The 24,764-nt window shown below is 49.5% G+C and overlaps 8 protein-coding genes across 8 annotated transcripts; 4 read left to right on the top strand and 4 right to left on the bottom strand.

The window, feature by feature from the left end:
• Window positions 1-647: 647 nt before the first annotated feature.
• HO133_001686 (uncharacterized protein) lies at window positions 648-3,422 on the bottom strand (the record flags this gene model as incomplete). The annotated part of the gene is made up of 2 exons (XM_037292614.1): window positions 648-1,529; window positions 1,587-3,422. The coding sequence occupies 2 exons, from the start codon at window positions 3,420-3,422 to the stop codon at window positions 648-650; spliced, it is 2,718 nt and encodes a 905-aa protein (XP_037151153.1).
• Window positions 3,423-4,597: 1,175 nt separating this feature from the next.
• Window positions 4,598-6,809, bottom strand: HO133_001685 (uncharacterized protein; the record flags this gene model as incomplete). The annotated part of the gene is made up of 3 exons (XM_037292613.1): window positions 4,598-5,493; window positions 5,763-5,778; window positions 5,931-6,809. 3 exons carry the CDS (start codon window positions 6,807-6,809, stop codon window positions 4,598-4,600), a joined length of 1,791 nt encoding a protein of 596 aa, XP_037151152.1.
• Window positions 6,810-10,460: 3,651 nt separating this feature from the next.
• On the top strand, window positions 10,461-14,150 carry HO133_001684 (uncharacterized protein; the record flags this gene model as incomplete). Its single annotated transcript, XM_037292612.1, has 6 exons — window positions 10,461-12,141; window positions 12,350-12,558; window positions 12,917-13,326; window positions 13,351-13,510; window positions 13,958-14,077; window positions 14,136-14,150. 6 exons carry the CDS (start codon window positions 10,461-10,463, stop codon window positions 14,148-14,150), a joined length of 2,595 nt encoding a protein of 864 aa, XP_037151151.1.
• Window positions 14,151-14,216: 66 nt separating this feature from the next.
• HO133_001683 (uncharacterized protein) lies at window positions 14,217-16,259 on the top strand (the record flags this gene model as incomplete). Its single annotated transcript, XM_037292611.1, has 5 exons — window positions 14,217-14,410; window positions 14,474-15,309; window positions 15,373-15,475; window positions 15,526-15,772; window positions 15,822-16,259. 5 exons carry the CDS (start codon window positions 14,217-14,219, stop codon window positions 16,257-16,259), a joined length of 1,818 nt encoding a protein of 605 aa, XP_037151150.1.
• A 678-nt stretch (window positions 16,260-16,937) lies between these two features.
• Window positions 16,938-17,969, top strand: HO133_001682 (uncharacterized protein; the record flags this gene model as incomplete). Its single annotated transcript, XM_037292610.1, has 4 exons — window positions 16,938-16,946; window positions 17,000-17,026; window positions 17,242-17,358; window positions 17,616-17,969. 4 exons carry the CDS (start codon window positions 16,938-16,940, stop codon window positions 17,967-17,969), a joined length of 507 nt encoding a protein of 168 aa, XP_037151149.1.
• A 911-nt stretch (window positions 17,970-18,880) lies between these two features.
• On the bottom strand, window positions 18,881-19,740 carry HO133_001681 (uncharacterized protein; the record flags this gene model as incomplete). The annotated part of the gene is given in 4 exon segments (XM_037292609.1): window positions 18,881-19,082; window positions 19,212-19,367; window positions 19,447-19,720; window positions 19,737-19,740. The coding sequence occupies 4 exon segments, from the start codon at window positions 19,738-19,740 to the stop codon at window positions 18,881-18,883; spliced, it is 636 nt and encodes a 211-aa protein (XP_037151148.1).
• Window positions 19,741-20,167: 427 nt separating this feature from the next.
• Window positions 20,168-21,885, bottom strand: HO133_001680 (uncharacterized protein; the record flags this gene model as incomplete). Its single annotated transcript, XM_037292608.1, has 4 exons — window positions 20,168-21,039; window positions 21,089-21,264; window positions 21,311-21,394; window positions 21,491-21,885. 4 exons carry the CDS (start codon window positions 21,883-21,885, stop codon window positions 20,168-20,170), a joined length of 1,527 nt encoding a protein of 508 aa, XP_037151147.1.
• Window positions 21,886-22,540: 655 nt separating this feature from the next.
• Window positions 22,541-24,467, top strand: HO133_001679 (uncharacterized protein; the record flags this gene model as incomplete). The annotated part of the gene is made up of 2 exons (XM_037292607.1): window positions 22,541-22,716; window positions 22,769-24,467. 2 exons carry the CDS (start codon window positions 22,541-22,543, stop codon window positions 24,465-24,467), a joined length of 1,875 nt encoding a protein of 624 aa, XP_037151146.1.
• Between the last annotated feature and the right edge of the window lie 297 nt (window positions 24,468-24,764).

Genomic DNA, 24,764 nt, shown 5'->3' with positions numbered 1-24,764 from the left:
AATTAGGATTCATGGCTGGCTTGAAGACAAAGCACCAACAACAATGCACGTTTTTTAGGCCATTTACCGTAACTGGTGCTGCATAACAGCACCCTAAAGCCCTGATTGAGAGTGAATCGTACCGTCCCAGGCCTCGGAGAAGAGCCAAAAGGACCGACATATGGGAAAGCAGAACAAAGTAGCAGGTTAACATGGAAGACAGTACATACATCAAAAGAAAGAGGCCGGAGCTATTTGGATCATCGCGATTGCTGTGGTTCAACTAGCACTAGCTACATCATGGAGCCAAGGTAAGGTAAGTTGTACTGATTAGCTTCTGCTATGATATCTACACATTGTCAATGTTCTCGTAAGAGTACAGCCAAGGTCTATCGTGGCCTGACAGACACTTCCTTCGGACATCTCTTTCAGAAGAGGCGTGAGGACTTGTGTATGCAGCGATTTCTTGTTGCTGCCGGGTCAGAGTTTTGAGTCTCCATTATCACCATTATCACCCTATTACCATTATCGTTGCTCATCACCACGACTATTCCTCATCACTGTGGCGACATCTGTCCATTGTTCGTGTACCTCATCTCTGTACACTCTTCTAGTAGCTAACCATTACCATTACCATTACCATTAAACCATTACCATTACCATTGCCTTTATCCGCCCCGACTCCTCCTCTCTATGTCGCTTCCCAGTCCCTTGAATTTCCCCGGCATCTCCCCCACAATCCACTCGAGAATAGTCTCATAACATAGCACAAACTGCCTCAGCGTTTGCACCATGCTCAGTCGCTGCAGGCGGAAGTTGCTGACTGTTTGGGCAACCAAATCTTCATCGTCTTTCAACATCCAGCCATCTTCTTTACTGCTGTCAACGTCCATATCTTCTGGATTTGAGGTCATCTGTTTCTGTAAGCGGGCTTGACGTTGCCACTTGAGCTCATCCACAACACTGTCTACAGTACAGAATGTTCCCGTTCGGCCACAACCAGCGCTGCAGTGCACAACGGTTGGCCGCTCGCCCTTACGGGCAGGCTCGTCGGGCTCACGGCTGGGGCTGCTGGACTCGTAGCTGCGTACAACCGAGTTGCAATGCTCGACTAATCCTAGAACGTGGGCAGGATGTGCTGGGGCGCCAAAGTCCGGCCAGCTGGAATACTGGAGTTGGGTGATCTCGCGGAGGGGTTCAAATGGGTGGCCTGTGTGGGAGAGGGTGAGCTTGCGCACTATAACATGAGGGATTTCAGCGTCGACGGTTTGGGGTGTAGGAGTGTTTTGCGCGCTACAATTGGTAGAGCGGCGACGACCCATGTCGGGTCTGTCTTTTGCTTCCAAATTGAGAGGCGATGAGAAGACCCTGCCCGGTGTGTTCTTAGACGACGCCAGTGGGAGATGCCTTTCCGAGAATGACTTGAGTTTGAAAGGACCATAGTCGCCTGTAAGCCAGTAGGGGTGGCATTTTCGCTGTCCACCTTCGGTTTCGGCGGTCAGCATTACCACTACGCGAGCATCTTGTTCCCAGACTACACGCCAAAAATCCTGAATAGGCCGTTAGCTAGATGAGGCCGTAGACGGTTAGAGAACCAGAAAGCTCACGTTGAACGTTGCTGGAACAGGAGCCTGAGACGCAATGTAATGCTTATTGCTCCGTTGTGCTTTAATGTGGCTTGCGTTGACATAGTCGCAATGTCCGGACGGCACGTTCTGCAGCCTCACTCTCGAGTGATCATATGGCAGCATGTCCTTATACCTGTTCTTGGTTCCCTTTTCAATTCCTGCGATTTGCACGGCTTCAGGCGAGAGCGCATTTGGGGTGCCATAAGACACATTGCAAGACAGCGCCTTTTGCATTCGCTGCTGCTCCGCCCTTTCAATCCCAAGAAAGCGATCAGCAACAGCCTTGCCTTTGTCGCCCACGTGCGCAGCCTGCCTCAACCATGCTGGCAATCCTGCGACGGCTGTCTCCTTGAGACCAGCTGGGAGCTTCACAGCCATCTGACCCACACCACCAATCAAGTCCATATTTTGCCGGATATTACCAAAGAAAGGATTCGCCGCAGTCTGAGTACTTGGCATCATGCACCCTCCTGCAATAGGGGCTGCGCCAGGTGGGTCTATTGAGAGTTTCCTCGTATTCGAACCATCCATTTCGCTGGCTAGCCTATCATCAACTTGGTCCGGAAACTTCTTAGCGAGATTGTCGAATCCACCACGGATAATGAGAGCGGCGCCTCTCCAATTCTCGTTGGTGAACTTTTTCAAAGTATTGACTGATGATGTAGCATCTTTCAGCTGCATCGAAGCTGCATCATACACGACGATGAACTTTGCATCTCTCCATTGGGCGAATCGAGCTCTCTCCTTCTCTTTAGTAAATGTTTCTGACAATTTTTGCACATTGAAAGACGATCTTTTCAATAGCGTAGTGGGTATGCAAAGATTGATTGCACCACTTATTCGAGACTTGGAGTATTGCGGGAAAACTCTCAAGTCCAGTATAAGGAGGTCTTGGGGAACATGACCTTTCAAGATATCAACGAAATCTTGTGGCGCTATCATTGTAGGGCCATCGTAACTGACTGAGGAAGGTAGTGTCTCTGAGCGTTGAATGATGTGCGAAAGAGGCTCGACTCGGTTGTGGGGCAGAGAATTCCGAGGGTGCCTTTCATCAATGTGGGATATTTGTGTTCTCTGTACTTTGGAGAGGTCTGGGGTTGAGGCATTTGCTGGTGACTGCATCCGTGGAACGTCGAAGAAAGATGGTTCTTGAGAATCTGAAGTCTTCAGCAGGGACTGATGGAAACCACTCGGCGAGCTCTCATCAATGTCCATTCCCTCTTGATTCACCAAAGATGCCCCAACTCCTGACTGCGTCTGTTGCGGTTTCGGCGACACTAAGTTCAGCTTTCTGTGGCTCTGGTCTGGCACTTCTTCGAGTGTCGACGGATGGACGCTCCCTACATTTGCACTAAAATGCGAAAGGCTTCCATGGCTCAAGTTGAATGTATTGGTCTCTGACTGCCTTCGAAAATTCTCGAATCGCGGCTGCGATTCTAAAGGATCAATGTGTGGAGAAGCAACTGTAATAGGTGGATCACCAGCTGATGGTGGGCTCCGGTCTTTCCTGGCGTGGATTGTCTTAGACGGATCCAGATAAGATGGAGCCTTCAAAAGACCCTGTTCCCCCACGGCATTAGAATTTGGGGGGTTGCTGCTAGGATCTGTGATGAATTCGAAATAATTGGGACTTGGAGAGCGAGGGGCACGTTTTGCGTGTGGAGACAGAGATTTGGATGGGCGTCCTGGTGTTTGTGGGCCAACAGAACCTGGTGTCCGTGAAGGATATCCGAGAGGCGTGGTTGACGAGATTGGGAGAGCCCGAGAGGGAGACATAGGAGGCCAAGGGCCTCGAGGAGTCGCAGCGGCCGTCATCATTTGCAGCTACGCCGAGCTGTGAATCTTCATTGGACGACGGCCATGTTTTAATCTAACATCTGGCTTCTGACTTGGTTTGTTGCCGTGAATGCCGATTCAGGGTTAACTGCAGAGGGTGGAGCGCTGTGGGATGTCGCTCCCAAGTCAGCATAGGTAGAAGAAGAAGAAGGTTGGAATATTGGACGAGTATTAGTGAAGGACTCACCACGCTAGAAAATGCTCCTAGATTAGAAGACGGCTTCACCAAAGGAATCGAGATCGAGGACTCACACGCTTGATGAAGACGCAGTAAAGTGGGAGAAGGGATATGAGATCAAGGGAAGGAGAAGTGTTGAATGTAGAGTGCAGTCTCTTTCTCTTTCTCTATGTCTTCCTAGTGTTGTGCATTCCTTACTCCTACTTTATAGTCGAGGAGTCTACTTTACAGAGTACACTGATAGAACGCCGCCCACACGGGCACTAAGGAGACCCTTATACGTCATATCTTCGCTTGCCCCTGCCTTACTAATAAATTCCAACACCCAGGCCCACCAGGCTACCAGGCTACCCGGCTGTCAGCTTCTGCGCCCCGTAAAAAAAAGAAAAAAAATTAACTGTACTTATACTCTCATGGTCGTGTGCTTTTTTGTGTCTTTTGTCTTCTTTCTTTCTTTCTCTTTTCTTACCATTCAATTTTATGCACATTGGCTACGACTTGCTCGATTTTCTCTGCTAACTCCAGGCCGTCTAGTTCAGGTTTCATCCATACTATACTACACTTTTTTTTGCGCCTACAGATCATGTTCCTCACCAATTTCGCCGAAAAAAAAAGGCTGTAGCCTACCCGGATCACTAGTGATCAGCTGTTATATGCGTCAGCCGCATTGCATCAGCTCAGGACACGTGACAAATTCCCCAGAAAAATCATCTCCAAGCTCATCCATCCCCCGTCCTAAGCGCAGCCTTGAGTAACCAACGATATTGTTATAGCAGCTTGAAAGCCGAGCGCCCATGTCACTGTTGGAAATCCAGTAGTCTCCTCGTCGTCTGAACGCTGCCAACACCATGAACGTCTTTGGAAAAGTCTGATCATTCGTTCCTTTGAGAGGCGAAAGTCCCTCGTGTTCATGATTTTATGGCCTCGTAGTATCTCGTCGCCTACCTCCTTGACTGCACCATCCCCATTGAATTGGCTACGCTCGTCGCGGTGAATGTTGGTGCGCCACCCTGCCCGTTACCGGAGCGGCTACCACAGTCTCAGGCCTGACGTCGTATGCCAACGACAAATTCTCTCTTCTTCCTTCGCTCATGTGCCCAATGTCCCATTTTGCAAGGCCTTGATCTGTTGTAGCGTAGAGTTGCACCTCATTTCCCCACCTCATTTTGTGTACCACTCCTTCCGAGGATAGCAAAGTGGGCCGTAACCGGCCGATGCCCTTTCTCATGTTGTAGTCACGGGCCGGAAAGTAATGCTGTAATTCTCCCTGGTAAAGCACTCTAGGATTCATCGACCAGACTAGTACACGAGACCAATTCGCTGCCGCAATCCGTGTACCACCAGGGGAAATCGCAACGACGGTGCCCAGCGAGCTTAGGCATTGCGCGCTCCGTTCATTGAACCCTGCCAGAAGTGCTAGCGCCGCCCACGATCTCTGCTTTCGACCCTTATCGAGGTGCATACTGTGATCACAGGAACCCAAAGATAAAAAGGAATCCGCGTGCACAATAAATACATCTGTCCGGCCATATTTGTTCAAACTCTTACTCATAGCGAGAGCAAAATAGGAGATTCGACATGAGAAGTCGCTGTAGGTATGGATGCCATAGTAAGGCATTCCAACTTCAAAGGCTTGGCGTGTACCATCGTTCTCAATATCGATCGAGGCTGTGTTGGACAGAATTGGGCCGCTCTCTTCTTCGGCTGGATTCGGGCAGCTTGTGTACCAGCTATGGACAGGGGCGCCCGCCTTGTAGAAATTCAATTTGCTGTCGTTGTCGACGAATTGGCAGTTCGATACTACGCGATCTTTGTACATATGTGCAGGTAAACCCGAAGGGTCATGGATATCCAAGACGTCAGGAGACGAGTCTACCGTGTTGGAACGTTAGCGAAGTCTTCGAAAAGACATAAGAATGACTCTTCCTTTTGTGATAACGATGTTGAGGTCTGCCCCCCAGCAAGTTCAACAGATAGGTAAGTCCATGTAAGACAAGAATAGCAGTGTCAATGGACAGTGAGTGCGGTCAGTTCTCAAGAATGCAGATACTCCCCAGTGTTCACGGTTGATCTTAGCAGTGTGAGACAGAACAAGGTGCGATGCAGATAAGAGATAGTTGACAAAGTAAAAAATCGCTGACCATATCTACACTCTTCCTAATTTCCTAAGTCAGCATATCTTCAGTACCGCGAACAAACAGACTTGTCAGATTGATCTTATAGCGGAAACGAGCCTTTGGTACGCGAAAAAGATCCTCCGATCCCAATGCTGGTGTCAGTAAGAGGAATTACTTCGAGACAATACATACCATGATCTTCTCATTCCGACCGACAAGGCATATCCTGGTTTTGTTGAGCCCATCGGGACTTTTCCAAGCAATACACGCATTACCGTTCGATGCAAAGGCTAGACCAACGGTTTCCTGGTCTTCAAGGGTTTCTATGTCTCGTGTCTCCTGCAAAGAAGAGTCGTAGAAATAGCCCAGCGTCTTTGCAAAACAACGATGAAAGGTGACCAGCCTGTAAACCTCGCTGTCACAAGCGGATTCAGCTCTCTTTGGGAAAGGAGATGCGTCACGTGAATGTTCCTTTTGTCGGTATAGGACGGCTAGGTCTCGACTGCTGGGAGAGAAGGACACTTTGAGGATCTCAATCCTGGTGCTTGAGCAGCCCCCCTCAGGCCTTATGTGGAGTTCGACTCTGCGTCGTATGTGATCCTTAGCCAGGTCGTAGATCTGTAGTACACCGTCGTATCGAGTCGTTACCAGTTGAGCCAAGTTGCCAGTTTGAGACGGATCCGAAGGAATGAAGACTGCGTTGCTCATAGTTATCCCTGGCGACTGATGAGCATACTTAGTAACATTGGCAAGGGCTCCAGCTGCGCAACCATTCTGTGCCGCACGTTTTCTGAAAAACAGTAATAGATCAGGCGTGGGAAGGTCTGTGAGTCCCAGGGTGAGCCCAGGTATGCGCTCTAGATGATGGAAGAGGAGTATTCTTGACAATGCCAACTCGAGAAAGCGGCGGGATGTTAGGAGGGATGCGAAAAATGTGCCGGTGTCCATATACTTTGTGATTATTTGAAGCAGCTCATCTGGTAATTGTAGAAAGGCGGAGTTCTGCTTGATCTCTAACCTCGTCTCCGGCGGGTAAAGGGAGGAAGCACCATCAAGGGTGTGAGAAACCATGGTCGTTGCGTTGTTTAGACAATGAAACAGATGGCGGCGGAGCAAAGCACAAACACGTAAGGTTTCCTGCTTCATGCTTCCATTAGATACAACATCAAGGAATGAATCACAGTGATGAAAATTACGCGTGCCTTGTTCGTGTTACCGATTCAGCCTTATCCACACCGAGATATCTACTTTGGATAAACACTGCTGAACACTGCTGAGACATACCCAGAACTTGAGAAATTTTCAGATCGATAATGGCGGTGATAGCTAGGCTTCAGCATCATTGGCAAGCTTTCTATTGGTCCACACGCTTCTAGCCAGAACTTGAAGGCTCGGGGACTACAGATCAAAAAGCGCTACAATATACGTTGGCATAACAACGTCGACCAGGCATGCTGCCAAGAAAAGTGGCAGTCTTGGGCACTGGTATGATGCCATGTTCCAAATCTAGTGCAGCCAGAGGTAGCAAGCCAAGAAAATCTGGCAATCGATGCGCAGAAACAGCCTGAACAGCGTGCTCTATGAACTATGGACCGTAGACCCGGTACTTTGTGATTGTATTGTCGACATTCGAGGGGGTTCAAGCAGTGCATATACCTTGCTTTCTGACAACGCGCTTGCCAGCCGGAGAGTCAGTCAGACTCATGCACACTGTGCACTTCAGACTCCTTTTCTCATGGTGACGCATACCAATTCGCAGGGATGCTTTGGCTACTGAATTACAATCTGACGGAAACTGTACTCTTCGGAGGCTTATTTTGGGCGATCCCTGCTGGACGTGGACGCTGGAATAAGCCAAAGGGAGAGCTGAAGCTGGCGTTGTAAAACATTAAAATCAAAAAAAGTGGCCTCGGATGGTTTTCACAGGCGTCCAACGACTGCCACCTTGAAACCCTCATCGAGAATTCGGCATGTGATCATTCTCGTGGCAACTTCTCTTAGGTCTCTATGCTGTCCTCTTCTCAAGCATTTCAGAATCCGGCCTCCCGCTCTGCACACCACTTCAAAGGCCTCGAATCGATTCTGGCGGACCCCCCAACCAATGATACAAGTGCTCCGGACATCTCGACTGCACCTCACTGCAGGCTTTGCCTCACTCATCACAGCATCGTGAGATGTGTGCCTTTCGAAAGGTGTGCATCATTGTCAGGCGTCGCACAAGCCATTCATTCCGTCAGCAGGTACCCGTTCTTCCCCAATGCTTGAGACCCGGAGCAAAGAAAGAGACAAGTTTATGGCTGCGCTAAAGCGAGAGGGTTGACTTTCTTTGTACAGTTTAATAGAGTTCTGAGAAGGAGCTCGACTCAAATTCGAGTCCAGGTACAAGGTTTCATCATGGAAATCGGCTGCAAACTAGTGTGGACGTCTTTGACATTGATGGGTTTCCACGGTGTCATTTGATTCATGCATTTGCATTTCTGTTTCTTTCATCGGCCTCGGATTCTGAGTAGCTATGACGGAGACTCTAATAGGCAAGCGAGCCTACACGTAAAACCATCACAACCACAGATACACGGCGGCAACGCCACCCGATGATTGATTACATTCTCTTGATCAGCAGTCACTGCGATTGCCTCAGACGGAGGATTCGTGTCGGTGAGAAGGAATCAGCTATCGCTTGAGCTGATCTCAAGTACACTAAAAGGAAGGTATGGTCATGGACCATTCAACTTGAGGGTGTGAGAGAGCTCTCAAAAGCAAACATGTACCCCACTCTCCTCTTTTCCATTGGTGGTGGCCCCACCTGCATGGAGCATGTGAGTGAAGGCCCGACTACGGTACTTCCTGTGGCTGTTTCGTCCCGTTGGCTTGGTTCCGATAAATCCGCAAAGTGATGATGGATCCCCACGAAGCCAGGAAACGCCAAGCCTGCAACCCCCCTCGGCCGACTTTCTGCGGATTGAGCTATTTCATTGGTGGCCAGATGCAGCCACCATTTTGGAGTAAGATCGGATCTGAGCATTTCCTCGTCTCCGACCGAGGCGTCTGAGTCAGATCCAGATGCGGCAGTGGACGCGAATCCGAGATGCCTTTTAGACGTCATTCGATTCATCGTTTCCCCACAAAGTGAGGAAGAGCGCATCGCATCTACTCGTACGATACATCAATAACTCCGACTAAGTGCGCATGACCCGAATCTCTTGATCATATTCAGACGACTGCAGCAAGATGATGCATGGACTTGGGGTAGGATAACGACAAAAGCGTGCGCCGAGTCCTTTCGCCATGCGATGGAGAAAGGAAGAATGCTCCCCACAAAGGCTGGACCTAGTGACGACATGATGCTTCTGCAACAAGCACGTTGATCGTGATCCTTCTTGCGCGTGGGCACGAATATGATCTAAGAATGGATGTCAGATCCTTCATGCACCCAATGGTGTGGAGAGCGAGTTCGCCCATATTTAGCCTCGGCCCCGGCTTCGACGAACGCGAACATCCCGTCTGTAATGTTTTTATCAAGTGCCGCTCTTGTCCCTAGAACATAGACCCAAATGTGGGTCAGGCATGGAGAGTGTAGGTACTTCTATGCAACCACATGAGGCGCCGTTAAGCCTTGCATGTGTGTAGACAACGCAGGGTCTCCTAAAGACAGATTTCTACCCACCACCTCGATTCTGGGTCGCCGCGTCGCGCTTTTTCCCAGAGACTAAGAGGTCAGGTCGGTCTCGACTCATCCTTGAAAACGCAAGCCAGTGCGCCAGAAGAGGTAAAGATTTGGATTCCGCCTCTTGTGGCCATTCTATTCTCCCGGGACAAATGGGGTAAGTACTGTCGACCATCATCAGATCATGCGAACAAGCGGGCTGGTGACATTGTTATCAATATATTCTTCGTTTCAGAATTGAGAAAGGAACGAATTACCCAAGTGAGGAGTCCAAAGGCAGCCGAAAACGGGGACCGAAAGACGCGAAACCAAAGAAGGAGGAGAAGAAGAACAGGTATAGTAATCCTGAGTCGAGATCCGTTATGTTTGGCAATTCGCTTGAAATTCCCCTCGTCTACTTGGTTCTGCCCGCCAAAATAAGCAAACAATGCCACCTTCCCTTTCGTGGTAATGAAGTTCCTCTCGACCCATTCTCTTGGCCCGGAACCTGCTCATACGTATTTGCTGGGTATCATCATTCATTATGCCTGAGGGCTCATGTCCATCAAAAGGATTTGCGCCCGAGCAAATTCGAAGAATAGTGCATCTCTTAGCGTGCCTTGCTCTCTTCCATCCTTCCAGTCCAACTTCCAATGCACCCATGGACGAACTTTTCCATCTTTCCCAAGCACCATTCTCTTTTCAGCTTTCACCCCGAAGGAGCCGTCTCTTCTACTACCTCTCTACTAATACTCTTCGTCTTCGCCCACTGTGCCGCTCGTAAAGGGATGACACGAGACCTTGCGGTATCTGCTCGCTGCTACAGCTTTATGCTTTCTCTTAACTTGGAATCCGTTGCCACGGGCCGGGCATACGTAACCCAATGGAAAAGTCTATACCACTGACAATCACTTTCATTTGCTGTTGCCTTTCTTATGTGTGCCACCCCTTCATACATCCCGGCTGAATTCTGCAACGTCGAGACCTTTTTCTTTCAAAATATACTCTTACGCAAAGCTCCTCAAGCTTGTACCTCAACCTTCTTTGATTCATCTTCTACATGGTAGCGAGCGGACAACATGTCAGAAATTGAGAAAAGAGATCAAGAGCCTTCATCCCCGTTCGCCGACTTGCACGATGTCGATTCAGCCAACGGCTCCACCACTCAGGGTTCTCCGGCAGAGTCTATCGCCTCTGTCTACACCGCAAGAGAAGATTTCTTCCGGCTAGAAGACCTCACCCTTGAGAAAGCCACCAACTTAGGGTACCCAACCGAGCAAACTTTTGAACAACCATTTGATTCGAGCAGTTCGTCTGAAGACTTGGAAAGAGGCGTCGTTGCGCCGGTCCTGGTCCAGCAACAACTTGGAGCACACGACTATGAGAAGCCAGGTGCATTGGCTGTGATGAGGAAGGGTTCAGACCCAGCAGCATCATACAAGATTTCTCATCCTCCGGATCAATTACCAAACTTGCCACATAAGCGTGATCGCAAGATACTGAGAGGCTTGCGTTATAACCTTCTGGCAGTGTATCAGCGACTCTTCTCCGTTGTCTTCATAGGCAACATGATCGCTTTAATTGTCGAAGTAGTGCTACACAGGCACTCACACCCGTTCGGCCCACCTCTGAGTAACCTAGCAACCGCTGTTGCAGCCAACGTCATGGGCGCGATCTTGATCAGGCAGGAGTACGTCATCAACTCTCTGTACAACATCTTCTGTTGGACCCCTCTCTGGATGCCATTATGGTTTCGCCGCGTGGTTTCAAAGCTGTACCACTTTGGGGGGGTGCATAGTGGTTGCGCCGTCTCTGCAACCGCATGGTTCATCTTATATTCGGCACTAGTCACCAAAAGGTATGCCGACGGAGACTTCAACGAGCCCGCGGTCATCGCCATCACCTACATCTTACTGGCGCTGTTCCTTGCACTTTGCGTCTTTGCAATACCGAAGCTCCGAATATTTTCGCACAATACGTTCGAGGCCGTGCACCGTTTCGGGGGCTGGACTGCTGTTGCATTATTTTGGGTCGAGATCCTTCTTGTATTGCACGCGGAGTCAAACATTCCTGGAACAGATTCTTTCGGATCATTGGTGGTCCAAGCTCCAGCATTCTGGTTCCTGCTCGTCGTGACCTTTTTCATCATACTGCCGTGGATACGGCTTCGAAAAGTCGAAGCCTTTCCAGAGGTCCTGTCTAAACACGCGGTCCGCATTCACTTCAAATACTCCTACGAGAACATTGGCAATGTTATTGGGTTACGGATCACTCACAATCCGATGAAAGAATGGCATGCCTTTGCAACAATTCCGGATGCTGATGGGTCATCGTTTTCCCTCATCGTATCTGATAATGGGGATTGGACGAAGAAGCAGATCATGGAGCCGGCACATTCTTACTGGATTCGTGGTATTCCAGTTACCGGGGTCCTGCGCATGGCTACCGTGTTCAGGCGGATCGTGCTCGTGGCAACGGGCTCAGGCATCGGTCCATGCCTGTCTTTTCTAACCTCCCACCCGATACCCTGCCGCTTGTTGTGGTCTACCCCTAATCCGGTTCAGACATACGGGGAGAATGTCATGCGTGCAGTCGCAAAAGCGGATCCTGAGGCCATGATCATTGATACACGGGCTACCGGACGCCCAGATGTGGTAGCATTGACTTATCATCTCTACCTGGAGACAAAGGCTGAGAGTGTTTTTGTTATCTCGAATCCTTATCTGACGTCAAAGCTCGTCTATGGCTTGGAAAGCAGAGGTATACCTGCTTACGGACCAATCTGGGATTCGTAACTGGATGACGAGAAGCATTTCTGGAAGAAACGTCAAGCGACCCCGGAATTGTATTTTGCCTTGTATGTGCGCGAGAAGCCCAAGATATATGGGTGCGGCTTCGTTCGAGAATGTTTGGGAATCGAGACGAGTGTTACTCCTTTAGTAGCATTAGGATACATTGTTTAAGATAGACGCACGCAACGGCCGTGACACAGTAAAGCTGCACGCAGCCTGGGCCACCAAGACACATGAACTTCGAATCAACAATGTCCATCTTCTTGATGTCCTTGCCGGTGCTGCTTCTGTTCCAGACCAGCTCATTCCGTCACGGAGACCAAGATTGGCAAGGCCAGAGACTCTTCGTCAATTACGATCTCCAATCCTGGATGTCATTCGGAATGTCTGACTTCCTCGTTCCTATCAAAATCTCTTTTCTGCTCGTGCTTTCACCACTTCGCTACCAGCTCACCTTCGAAATCGAGATTTCTAGCTTGACCATTGGAGCAGCAGCGTATGGGTCATTTTGTCAGATCAAGTAACACAACTACTCGGCAACATAGGGCCTCAAGGTATTGTATCGTCGCTCTCGTTTCGTCCAACACTGTTCTCGCCGTAGACATATTGGCGTCAAGGCGAGAAAGGTTTTCGCTACCAACGATGACGTCCCGGACGAGAAATCTTAGAGAACGTCAGAAGGGTCCACTTAAGGATGAATAAAAGAGTCCCAGCAGATGAGAACCTCTGACAAAAGGCGACAGGACCTCATCAAAGTCCCGGGTTGGCAAGTCGCCCCCGCGAAGATCGAAACCATCCTTCTTGCCCGCCCTTCCATTAAAAACGCTGCAGTCATCGGTATATCTGCCCCCGAAGGCCACGGGGAAGTTCCACACGCCTTCATCGAGCTCAAATCCAAACTCTTTCAAGAGCACATGGCTACTTCTTATGGTGCAGCCGACGAAGAACAAGGAGGGAGAGAAGAGCTTGTCAAGGGTTATATAGGAGAAAGGCTAGCGCGCCAAAAGCGGCTTGATAGTGGCGTCGAATTTGCCGAGAGTATACCAATGACTGCGCTAGAGAAAGTGATAAAGGCCAAGCTTAAGAGAAATGGATTAAGAGGTTCGAATGGATGTCACCATAGGTGGAGCAGAGCACTTGAAGGGAGCCAAGGGTGAGACAAGCCTTAAGGGCACAGGGTTGAGGGCGAAACTCTCAATGACAGGGTGACGAATGGGATACAGGGAGAAATGGATAAAGCCAATAGGGTATATGCCAACGGTGAGCAGAGGAAAAGCATCAAGCGCGCTGCCAATGTTGAGGACATCGTTCCTAGGAAATATGTCAAAACTTCACAGGTAAGAGAAATGTTCGGCTTGTCAAATACTCTGTTTGAGTCGCTGGTATATATCAATAGCCATGACCGAGGTAGTGTTCCAACAGCTGTCGTCAATATGTATTATCTCATGGAGATGGTTCGTGCTTGTGCAGAAATGCATTGATAATTACGTTAGGGGAAGCTTTGAATGTATTTAAGGACACTCAGAAAATTGATGTCTACTTTAGGTAAGGTATATGGATTACGCTAGGCCTAATTCGGTTAGATCAGATGCAGTAATGCCGAATCCACAAACGCCTCCATCGATGCACTCGATCTGCTACAGTGCTACTTCGGTCCAGGTACATAGACTCATAGGCAATAGCTCTCTTTGCTGGGCAGCGCGGCATCAGGCCATCGTTACTTGGTTCATCACTCCTTCCTCTACATTTCCTACCCGTACCACCCTTCTCAACAACATTGCCAGAAGGATCAACAAAGCAAGCCACCCAAGCGGTTACACATTCCCGGGCCCTGGTCGACCTCGTGTGGTGCCAGTGAGCCTGTCAAGAATCAAGAGCAAATCGTTCATACCCATACACTCAATGCAAGTATGAATGGAGCCGCACGTTCGTCGAATGTTGTTGACCTGTTGCCTCTGATAGCTGTCAATCAAATAAGCGCGCAACAATAAACACTCTCCTCCACCGCTTCAGTACCTGCCACGATCACTCCACCAGCATATAATGAATGGCAGTGACATCAAGAAGGCCGCCATCAGCAAAGCGAAGCAAGCAGTGACTGCTGCGAATAATGCTGCAAATGGTAACGGAGGAAAGAAGAGGAGGAAAGGCGGAGATCTGAAGCCAATCATCACAACAGAGGATCAACAAAACGCAAACCCCAGTCCGCAAAGCGCCAATAATATGAATAGCTCCAGGTTAGCAAGGGACGCAGGCGCAATGGTGCCCATGTTCGTCTAGCGCTAATCTTTGACCTGCAGTGCAAACAGTACTAACTCGCCATTGTCTCACCTCAAACCCCAACTAAGCCGCTCATCGTCATCGTCGTCCTCCCGTGATGATGCTACAGAAGTCACAGCCGAAGAAGAAGATGCAGAAGATTACTGTAAAGGCGGTTATCATCCCGTGAGCGTTGGCGAAACCTTCAAGGATGGCAGATACATCATTACACGGAAGCTCGGATGGGGTCACTTTTCAACTGTCTGGCTATCTCGTGATACTGAGACTGGAAGGCATGTCGCATTAAAGGTTGTCCGGTCAGCAGCTCACTACACGGAAACCGCTGTTGACGAAATCAAATTGCTCAACAAGATCGTGCAAGCAAACCCAAATCATCCTGGTAAAAAGCATGTCGTTAGTCTCTTGGATTCATTCGAACACAAAGGGCCAAATGGGACCCATGTATGCATGGTATTCGAGGTTCTAGGAGAGAACCTGCTGGGTCTGATCAAGCGATGGAACCACCGAGGCATCCCCATGCCTCTCGTCAAGCAAATTACAAAGCAAGTCTTGCTGGGCTTGGACTACCTTCATCGCGAATGCGGCATCATACACACAGACTTGAAGCCCGAAAACGTTCTGATCGAGATTGGTGATGTGGAACAGATAGTCAAGACTTTCGTTAAAGGCGAACCGACATCCGACGACAAGGAAGACAACCGCAATGGTCGCCGAAGAAGAAGAACCCTCATCACAGGCAGTCAACCTCTTCCAAGTCCTCTTAATGCGAGTTTCAGCAATTTGGAAAATTTGCGATTCACGAGTGGCATGGCAGGGTCACACAGTAGCTTGAACCAGATGATAAGCGAGAGCCCAGGTAATTTTTCCATTCATGGTTCAGCTACTCCTAAGAACGGCGTTGTAATGAGCGGTGCTGTAGCTTCCGCCACACCTCCCAAATCCATGCGAGAGATGCTTGGTCTTGCAGATCCTAGTCCTTCCAACACCACCGACGACGACCAGAAACACCAAGAGAAGACTGCGTGGGTGTGCTTTCTTCTGCACAATCTAATTGCGCTGACATAATTTCCAGTGAGAACCTTTCCCAAACCATATCCGGTATTTCCCTAAACAAGTCTGCCTCTCCAATGGAAACAAGCCAAGAAGATGTAGCAAGAGCTATGGACACTATATCGGTCAAAATCGCAGATCTGGGAAACGCTTGCTGGGTCGGACACCACTTCACAAATGATATCCAAACCAGGCAATACCGCTCTCCAGAAGTCATCCTGGGCGCTAAATGGGGGGCAAGTACGGATGTTTGGAGCATGTCTGCTATGGTATGACTACTTGCTGTCTGCGAAATTTACGGTATAATGACAGGCATAGGTCTTCGAACTAATTACAGGAGATTACCTCTTTGACCCTCAATCTGGTACTAAATACGGAAAAGACGACGACCATATCGCCCAAATCATCGAGCTCCTCGGTGTCTTTCCGCGCCAGCTTTTCATGAACGGCAAATGGTCTCAGGAGATTTTCTCTCGAAAGGGAGAACTCCGAAACATTCATCGCTTGAGGCACTGGGCATTGCCGGATGTATTAAAGGAGAAATACCACTTTAGCAAAGAGGAGGCAGAAAGCATTGCCAAGTTCTTGGTCCCGATGTTGGCTTTGTTGCCGGTGGATAGGGCAAACGCGGGAGGCATGAGCGCAAGTCCATTCTTAGCAGACACAAAGGGAATGGAACATGTCAACCTCAACATCACGGTTGGGAGCAAAGGAGAAGGGATTGAAGGATGGGCGACGGAGGTGAAGAAGCGGTGATGGGCTCCAACCAAGGATAGGCTCCGGTGGTTTGGACACGCAACGCTCATTTAGCAAGGCGATCGGTTCGATGGTGGGTGGTAGTATATTGTCTTCTAGACGAGTGGTAGCGTGGATTGGTTTGGGTCGCGACTTGTAACGGTGAATGCATAGATGCAATCCTGATTCGTTGTATCTACTGGATATGATGCCGATGGAAGTGTCCATGAAGACAAGCCATGTCAGTATGCACAGGTAGTCTAGTCTAGCGGGCAGTATATGGTGATGATGATTTATGAGGACACGGGTAAAATGGGTTAGATTCTGGACGCCTTGATTTTGCAGAGTAGGATGGAGGACCTGAGGACCTGAAGACCTGAGGACCTGCTGGCTTTCTGTTGGCTCATGGTACCTTGATCAATTCATCTGAGTCCTGCCCTGACCGTTCCTGAGCTACGGAAGAGCCGGGGGGGCCGACCCTAAACCACCCCTGGAACCTTTGGATGCCGCACCCTAGATTCTTGCCCGAGACCGCGAGACCTAATAAGTTGGGAGCCGCCCGTGGTCCCTAGAAACTCCATCTGTTTCATACAAGTAGGCCAAACTTGACAAGCCAGTCTTGCACGTACATCTTCTCCCCAATTTGCTCTGTAATCTTTCGTAGCATCACACCTTTCTGACTCATTGACTTGCTTCACGATGCCACCTGTAAGTCTGACTGTTTAACACGACCTGACTCCGTTAACCTTACTCTGTCACAGCCATGGTCCACGAACCCTGCTCCCAAGGTACGCATATCCCTATCCGTAATCTCTTCCTTCCATGCCCTTGAGCCTCTGCTAATTTCTCTGCTGAGACAATGACCCATTGCTTTATTGATGCGAGTTGAAGGACCCCCGTCTATTGTACACACACTGTTTCTCTACTCTAGAATATCTGCGAGCTATACAATTGCCAAAATCTTGTCTGTTCTGGGCATTCCGCTCTCTGATAGAGTGTACAGACAGAGTCCGCCCGCGAAGCCCGCAAGTCTTTCTACTGTGAGCTCTGCCAAAAGGGGTACAGCCGGATCAATGAATTCGAGGCACATGAGGGGAGCTATGACCATCAGCATAAGAAGGTATGTGTCTTTTCTCATCTTTCACATTGTGACGGTTGGATCAAGAGTGCCGTCTATTCATTGGATGACGAGTGATCGTTGGAGACGATTATGCTCATGATCAAGGCATTCAAAGCTATTGAAGAGGGCGATGCTCTACGTTTGTGCTTTTGATGCCTTTGCATTCCTATACTTCAGGCCCCGGTCTCCTCCTTTTTTATATCTAAGCATGCATTCTCAGCTCTTGTACACAATGTGCTAAGCACGTTTCCCTTCAGCGTCTCAAAGAAATGAAACAAATGTCCCGGGATCCCCTCGCGGCCGCAAAAGCACGCAAAGCCGAACGTCGGGCCGACGAAAAGTCCGGAGGCATTACCATTAAGCCCGTGTCTCTCCCTTCTGCGGAAGCCACGAAACCCACAGGCTTCAAGAAGGGTGGGTTCAAGAACGCTTTTGGGAGTGCTGACGACGACGAAGAAGAGACGGACGAGAAAAAGCAGACGAAGGCAGAGCCAGGGGTGGAAGGATGGAAGGTGGCAGAGCCGGTCGAGATGGAAAGTGATGAGGAGTGGGGAGACTATGATCCGAGACGGCCGACGGGGTGTTGGGAGGGTTGTCCTGGTAGACGGTGAGAGTACGGGGATACATGCGTGGGTTGGGAGCAGTGAGAGTAGAGTCTGAGGTATGAGCGAGGACATCGGGACAGGGTCCGCATCGTGTTGCGGGCCAGAGGCCGCGTTAAAGAGCACTTCGGCGGCTTCAAGTGTAGAAGGAAGGTTAGTACGGTATGGACTCAAGCCATCCTCCAGGATATCGGTCTGTCCCCCCGCCATTACTCATTTTGGGGACCGACCAGTCCTACATCTGATACCCTCAGCTTATCCACCCCACGGTTGCTGTCATTGGTGGGCTTGCGACCCCCATTCTACAGCCATCTGTACCCTGATCGAGCTCACAAAGCCTCAGAAGCAGGGGCACGAGTCTCTAAAGATGCTCTATTCTATTTTACCATAGTGCGGAGTCCTATTCGCACATGGGGACCAGACCCTCAGAATTTAGCCTTGTCTACAACGCTGTCAACTCAAGGAGTCGTATTTGGGTGCGGCCATATTCTTCTGATCCCTGTCAGTCTTGGTATACCTCAAGCTCTGAGACAAGCAATATTCCAACAGATCATCCGTCTTTGCCGAATAAAAGTGACCTTCAGTTTCTTTCATCAAATCTTTGGGCTCCTTGCCCTTTCAGTGCGTTGATTCGGAGCACGATATGTGCTTTCTGCATGACTCTGGCTGTGGATCGGTTGACAAGTCCGTTGAATATCAATCATTTACCAAACCCACCACATGCAGAAAAGGAAACGTAACCACTCCACGGAACGCCCATAATTGCTTCCATGCCCCACCCAATGTTTCCAAATTCAACGAGCTCGCCCTGCATTCCATAACAAGTTCCACAATGCGGTACACTAATCCCAGCCAAGAAACCTCCTTCGAAGACGCGAGAGGCCGTTGGTAAGACATACAAGCCCATCTCAATAGCGCAATCACCTGGCGATGTCTCTAATGGCCGACTTCTTGGACCGAGGCGAGGCCGCGGGATTTGGCAGCTGGGCGTTGCGACTTTTCTTGCGGTTGACGATAAGTGACCAGCCATAAGTGGTACTCTTCTTGATCTGGGAGAAACCCTCTGGGATGCAAGGCGAGAGATATTGCCTCCACTGGTCTGCGTTTTCAATGGTATTCATGCTGGGATCAGGGCAGATGCGTCGCAAGAGTAGAATGGCTGAAAGATGGAGTCAGAGTCTCTTCGCTGATAGTGGACTAGATATGGAGTCCTGTGGTGTACTTACTGTGCTCCTTCAAGGCCAAACCAACAAATAGGATTTTGATTTTGGTCTCGTCGTCTTCGATGGGGTCATACCACTCGTTCTCTGGAAGGATCGTGATTTTGTGGCTTGGTCGATGACCCGGTATCGATAGGTATCTTTGCGGCCCTTGGTTTCGATACTCTTGTCCCAGAACCATTTGTGTCTGCAACAATCAGAGTCAGTGTGAAAACTGACCCTCGTCAAGGCAATGGTCAGGCTCTAAGATCAGCAATTGTACTTACACTCTGACGAGGCCGATGATAGGTATAGAAGTAAGAGCGCCAGCGGCTAGCGCTGACGCGAGGGTGTTCTCTGCTGCATCTATCCGTTCTGTCCGGGTTGGATCGTGAATGTTTTTCCATACTGAAGCTGGCACTTTGAGGTAGTTTGCACCAGAGAGTGGTCTTTGCGTCCAGGATCGTCTGCGGTATTCGGTCGCAGAGAGATTGTGTGATTGGACGGTAGTGGCTGTCTTTTGCCTGGTGGCTTGTGGTTCTCTTGGAACGGTGACCCGCGCTGGTTTTTGAGATACTCATGGTTGGGATAGTTGCTTGTGGTCTTGAAGCTAGGCCGCTGATGTGTATGTGCGATGCTAGTGTTACTGAGTGCGAGGCTGCGAAAATCTAGTGTGTTGCTTGTGGAGCTCAGTGCACGGTCGCAGAATTTGATGTGGGTTGCTCGTGGAATTCAGTAAGAGGTCGCAGGTGTATGTGTATGATGCTTGGGGTAGTGAGTGCGAGGCGGGAAATATGTTGCTATGTGTGGAAGAATGTATAGACAAGAACCAGCCGCAGTAGAAGCTTTGAGTGCTTTGTATGAAAGAATTTTGTGCTTCTGTGCGTCAAGATGCAGAGTGGAGATGTTTGAAGGAAGTAGTAAAGGAAGAGAAAGTTTGGGGTTTATATACCAATGCACAATTTGCAGATAATTGGCATTTTTCAAACGCCTCAATTGATTAGAAAATCAACTCAATTGTTTTATATCCCTCAGTGACTCAATCGACCGAGCCATGGCAAAGACCATCTCCTCATCGCCATATTGCGCAATTACCTGAATTCCCACTGAAGTCGGCGCGTTCTGGTCAATCCCATCTTGTCCTGCGATTGACACTGGTAGACTCAGAGCGGGGATTCCAGCGAGACTTGCTGGCACCGTAAGAAAATCAACACTATATGAGTCTATGGAGGCTTTATTTTTGAGAGAACTATGCCTTGGCGGTAACGATTGCGCTGTGGGAGTCAAAATAACATCGACTTTTGGTTCACTTCCAGACCCATCTTGGCGTTTTAGGAGGGGGTGACTTAACGCAAAGGCATTATTGAAGTCCCTCTGTACTAGCCTGCGCACTTTCTGAGCCGTTTTGAAGTAATTGTCGATTGCCGCAGCACTCAAGCTGTAGGAACCGAGAAGAATCCTCCTCTTTACCTCTTCTCCAAGACCAGCGCCCCGTGTAGACGCGAATAAAACGTTGTCGGCCCGCTCCGAGGCCGAGTTTTTGTTGCCATAACGGACGCCATCATACTTGGCAAGATTTGAAGAGGCTTCCGCTGGTGCTATCACGTAGTATGCTGAGAGAGCCATTTTTGTGGTGGCTAAAGACAGCATGTGGATTGTATGACCCTGGTTCCGAAGACCTTGCAATGTTTCCAGCCAGGCTCTTCTTACCTCCGGTTGGAGCTCTGCAGTGTTGTACTCCCTTGGGACACCTATGCGCACCGAAGGTGTGTCGCCCCAGCCCTGCTTTGCTTTGCGTTCAAGCAATTGTTGCGCAATCCTTGAGCGTGTGCTCACTGGTATGGAGGTAGGATCTCGAGAGTCGAAGCCTTCGACCGCGTCTGCAACCATCGTCAGGCCAGAAACATGAGCAGACTGGAGTCTCCTTACCGAAGATATTCCTTGCCATGGAGCTATCCTTGGCTAGTATGCCAATAGTGTCAAGAGAATTTGCATATGCCACGATACCCCATCGGGACACCATGCCATACGAAGGCTTGAAGCCTATAATACCCGTATATGCAGCTGGAAGGCGTACAGACCCTCCGGTGTCTGTGCCCAATGCACTATTCCAGTGAGCCAGAGTTCTGCAGTCCAAAACTCAAAACGTACGCATCACATTGCCCAGTAGCAACAGCTACAGCGCTGCCACCAGAGCTTCCACCAGCTGACAGAGAACCTCCGTCTTGAGTATAGCTATTTTTGACAGCACCATAGATCGAGTTTATAGAGTCGGACCTTTGTCATCTGTCAAACCAGGCGTTGGCAGCCACGAACCGACTGAAAGCATACCCCATTCCAAATTCATCTAAATTGGTCTTTCCAGCGATCAATGCCCCAGCGTGTTTGAGCTTTTCGACTACCGTGGCCGGGTACGGGCTGTGGAAGCCTTTCAGAATTGCGGACGCGCATGTCGTCGGCTCTTCAGATGTGCATATATTGTCCTTCACAGCTATTAAGCAGCCATCAATGGCAGACTTTGGTGTACCTATGAGAGCAATCAGATACGCTTTGCCTAAGCTTTCCTTGATGGATGTACCTCTATCTCGTCGTTTATCTGCGTCTCGTAGATTCGAAGTATGTTCCGAGATCAAAGTGCCCTCATCGCGGGGGCATACGAAGGCGTTCAGAAGCTTGTTGACCTGCTGATTGGCGAAACACGTCTCAGCTCTTCGCAGCAGCGACATGTATCACGCTCTGGGGCATGAATGCTGTGCTGTGCTCTCCTGGTCACTTGGTCGACGATAGCGGAAGATTTGAAGATTTAGCGTGTTCATAATCCTTTTGAATGCTTGGCATCAGAAATTCCTACGTACCCCATAGATTCAAATTATCAACTTCATAACTACAATTCGGATTTTTGACAGACTTGGCCGCGTTAGAGTCGCAATAATAGTGGATAAAAGTGTTGTATACAGAAGATTTGTATTTGACTTACTCATTCATAACTATTTAGAAATTGAGAACGAATTATCGATTACGCTGCTCAAGAATAACTTCATTTTCTTCCCGACTTCATAGATTTACCAATTCCGTGTAGGTTTTATCTTTTCTAGTAGCGCTGGAATCGCCGCGATGAGGAGTCTAATTAGTATATAGATGTTTTTACAATTCAAATCATGGCTGTGACGTTGGTAATTTGGATCTATAGGGTACCTAGGAATTTTTGATGCCAAGCATTCGAAGGGATTATGAATACGCTAAACGTTCGGTCTTATCTCCGGTAGGCCAAACGTCACAGGCAGACAGGCCATCAACAGCTTTGAATGTTGTCTCGTCTGATGGAGCTTGACACTTGAATAGCTTCCACGAGACGATGTGGAGGAGAAAGGAATTCTCACAATGATAATCAGGTTTCGCTACGGAGCTTTGGCTCTGACGATTGTGAGGGCAGTCCTTGCAGCTCAACCTTCAGCTGCTCCGCCAGTCTCGGCGCCTCTAAGAGAGCTACCTTGGGGCCAACTCAATTTCCTACATACGACAGATACCCATGGCTGGCATGCTGGGCATCTCCAAGAGTGAGATTCCACTTTTCCGCAGCATTTGAAGCTTCCGCTCATCTGGAAGCAGACCATCATTCAGCGCCGACTGGGGTGATTACATTTCGTTTGCAGAAAGACTACACGAGAGAGCGGATGAAGAGGGCGTAGATCTTCTGCTTGTGGATACGGGAGACAGGATAGAAGGTAATGGGCTCTACGATGCTTCGGAACCAAAAGGCAAATACACCTTGAAGATATTTGGAGAGCAGGATGTTGATGTGATATGTTCGGGAAATCATGAGCTCTACAAAAATTCCTCGTCCGAGAACGAATACTACGAGACTGTGCCCGAATTTCTCGGCAACTACCTTGCATCAAACCTCGACATCATTGATCCCAAGACCGGAGAACAACGGCCCTTAGCTCAACGATTCAAGAAGTTCACAACGAAGAATCAGGGTATCCGTGTCCTAGCTTTTGGCTTCCTCTTCAATTTTAGAGGCAATTCCCATAATACCGTTGTCCAGAGGGTGCAAGAGACCATCAAGGAAAAATGGTTTCAGGAAGCTATACGAGATAGGGAGGTCGACCTTTTCCTTGTCATCGGTCATGTCCCGCTCCGCACCCAAGAGTTCGCCAGTATCTTCAAGGCGATCCGAGAACAGCAATGGGACGTCACTATCCAATTCTTTGGCGGTCACACTCATATCCGAGATTACGCCAAATACGATAGCAAAGCCTACGGGCTCGAGAGCGGTCGCTACATGGAAACCATTGGCTTCATGTCCGTCACTGGGCTGCCTACCAATGGAAAGTCCATCTCAATGTACAGAGATGCTGCAGCACCTCGTGCAGCTCGAGTGGCTTCACCAACCTTCTCCCGCCGCTACATCGATAACAACCTTTTTTCCTTTCACCAACACACCAATCTCAACGAAACTACCTTCCCTACCGAGCACGGCCGCAATGTCTCTTCAATGATTGCATCGGCTCGCGAGACTCTGAAGCTCGACAGGGCCTACGGCTGCGCTCCAAAGGACTACTGGACTAATCGAGCCCCGTACCCAAGCGAGAATAGTATCTTCTCTTGGCTGCAAGATGAGGTGCTGCCAGACGTGGTCCTTGACATCGACAGAGCTGATGTGCCACGGATGGCGTTTACAAACACCGGCGCCCTACGATTCGATATCTTCAAAGGGCCGTTCACAGTCGACACCACCTACACGGTCAGCCCATTTACTAGCGGCTTCCGCTACATCAAAGATGTGCCATTTAGCGTTGCAAAGCGGCTGCTGCAGATAATCAATCAAGAGGTGCCCCAGCTCTGGCCCGCCTCGCAGTCGTTTGCTTTCAAGGGGCCAGTACAATCGGTTCAAGCAAGCACTCGCCCAGTAGATGAGCAACTATTTCTCGCCAACGGGCAGATGCCATTGGGGAAACACCACGCACCTGACCATGACGCCGAGCTCACACCCGGCTACACCACAATAGACGATGCAGGTTCTGATGGCGACGACACCGTCCACGCCCCCATCAACTTCTACCGCGTCCCAAATGCCCTTGAGTCCCGTATCGGCTTCCCCCCCGCCGCGACGGAAGACTCGAAAGATTCCGCTGATCCGGTATCAGTGGATCTAGTCTACGTCGACTTCATCGAAAGCTACATCTTGCTGGCGCTGAAGTTCTTGGGCACGGATTATGCAGAGCCGGACACGGATGTTTACATGGAAGGAAGGGACATGACCGGGTTGATTGCTCAATGGGTACAGGAGCATTGGAAGTGTTGAGAGGTTGTGTATTATGTCAACAGGAAAGGGATTGTGGACGCGCTAGGATGGATGGAGTCCTGGCCAGCGTTGAAAGAAGGGATAGCAGCTATGCATTCCTCGCTTCGTGACGTATGTAGATGCTATAGATCATATCGCTTGATAATGCTCCATTGCACATCCGGTGCTGCTATGATCATCAATACTCGCTGGATCAGAACGACAATGCTCGCTAAGTCGATACCGGCCGCTGAAAGAGACTCGAGGCTATGCGGAGACGCAACGTCCAACACAGCAGCGAGTCGCGACGAGGCGAGT

Source organism: Letharia lupina, assembly GCF_014066315.1.
Source record: "Letharia lupina isolate WasteWater1 chromosome Unknown contig_13, whole genome shotgun sequence".
In the NCBI taxonomy this organism is placed as follows: Eukaryota; Fungi; Ascomycota; class Lecanoromycetes; order Lecanorales; family Parmeliaceae; genus Letharia; species Letharia lupina.
The sequence above is the reverse complement of the archived record's forward strand: the minus strand, read 5'-3'. Positions and strand labels throughout refer to the sequence as shown.